The sequence below is a fragment of the Aplysia californica genome, unplaced genomic scaffold (genome assembly GCF_000002075.1).
Source record: "Aplysia californica isolate F4 #8 unplaced genomic scaffold, AplCal3.0 scaffold00041, whole genome shotgun sequence".
In the NCBI taxonomy this organism is placed as follows: domain Eukaryota; kingdom Metazoa; phylum Mollusca; class Gastropoda; order Aplysiida; family Aplysiidae; genus Aplysia; species Aplysia californica.
In genome coordinates this window covers 1,001,133-1,002,896 of record NW_004797311.1, presented here as the reverse complement: position 1 = coordinate 1,002,896, position 1,764 = coordinate 1,001,133, and the positions used below count along the sequence as shown (strand labels likewise).

The 1,764-nt window shown below is 38.7% G+C and overlaps 1 protein-coding gene across 1 annotated transcript in view; it reads right to left on the bottom strand.

Moving 5' to 3' along the window:
• Nucleotides 1–273, bottom strand: part of LOC101848724 (acetylcholine receptor subunit beta) — a 10,531-nt gene extending 10,258 nt beyond the window's left edge. The window contains exon 1 of the mRNA XM_005092180.1: nucleotides 174–273. Within this exon, the coding sequence (XP_005092237.1) occupies nucleotides 174–273 (100 nt within the window). The remainder of the gene's footprint in view (nucleotides 1–173) is intronic.
• Nucleotides 274–1,764: the final 1,491 nt, after the last annotated feature.

The window sequence follows — 1,764 nt, the reverse complement described above, 5'->3', positions numbered from 1 at the left end:
GGTTTGTCTGCTTTTTGGGTTTTTTTCTCTCAGTCTGATGCACCCGTATCAATTTCAGGCGAAATATGGCCACTATTAAGCTGACTCGCTGCAGCACGGCAGCCCAAAAATATGAACTATCAATAATTTCATGTCAATAAATTATCGTGATTCTGAGACCACACACTTTTCACGTTGCAACCGGAACACCCCAACTGTGCTCGGCATTGTAGGAACGTTTGCAGCTTGAGCGCACACCCCAAAGGCCTCGCTGCAGGTCTGTTTATGTGACATGTTATGTACACACAAAATTGAACATGTCTCTGATCACACGTCTTGTTTATATTTTCACCCCCCCCCCTCTCCCCTTTTCCACCTGCCTAACACAGCTCCCTTTCAGCAGTGTAGCAGTCTTAATGTGAAAAAAGAATTTCAGGAAGACCCACCGGCGTGAGTTTGAAAAAGAAAACAAAACAAACAAATAAAAGGATTTTAAAAAAAAGATATCTGTTGCTGTTTGAAGAGTATGGCAAGGAATTTTGCCTCTAAAAGAATGATGAAATAGGGGATTTCACTTGAAAGGTCCCCCCCCCCTCCCCCACCTCTCTTTTTTCACTGGTTATCTCATACACATACACACCAACTGAACTCGCGCAAGCACACTCACTCGCACACATACACACACACACACACACGTATGTGCACGCACGCACGAACACACACACACACACACACACACACACACACACACACACACACACACACATGCACAAAGCACACACACAAAATGCGCGGCGGTAGTGTAGACATTATTATGCTTATTTATATACATAATTATGGCTGCGCATCATAGCGTTATGAAAAGCTAAATGTGAAACAAAAAACTTGTAAACAAAATGGCGGAAAGGTTACGCAGTCTCCATATTTGTCTACCTCCTTGTTTTTTCCGAATGATCCGCAAACCGAACGCAGAATTGCATTTATTATAAAATTTAACAATCTGATGAGTGAAGACCTGAGGACCTAAGGAGCAATCGATAACGTGGTAAGAAATCTCATATCAAATCACGTTCTTAATAAGTAGTCGTGCTTTGTCAATATGATAATTATAGACTATTGAAGGGAATTGAGACAAGAAACAAAACATACTTTATTACCTTACATGAGAGCTGTAAAGAAAGGTAATGTGTCTGTCTGCACGAATTTACGAATTTACGAAGTATTTTATTTTTGTCAGCCTATAGATACGAATGGGGTTACAACTAGGACACCACGAATGTCCTATATCTTATTGATCATGTTCAAGCCCACCGTTTGACTAAATTACTTTGAATGGTCTAGAAAAAAGCTAGTCACTAGAGATTAAATTTTAATAATTATTATTGTAAAAATCTTGTTTTTGTTAATGGCTTCGTCCTAAATCGTCATATTGTGTTGTAATCAAATTTAAAATGAGTTTTGCAATAATTTTTAAAAATTATAATGTACTGATCATCTAAAATTGTAACGTTAAGTACATAAAAAAGTAGACTGTCTAACTAAAGCAAAGGAACTGCGTTGGATAAGTAAGCTTAACGTAAAAGAAACAACAGTACCAACAGAAGAAAGGACATCATCGTAGTCATTATCTATATCATCATCATCATCATCATCATCATCATCATCATCATCATCATCATCATCATCATCATCATCATCATCATCATCATCATCATCATCATCCTTCACCCGCTCTCCGCGCTCTTTATCTTTTCCCATCTTCTCCTCCCCCTCTGCTTCCTCCCC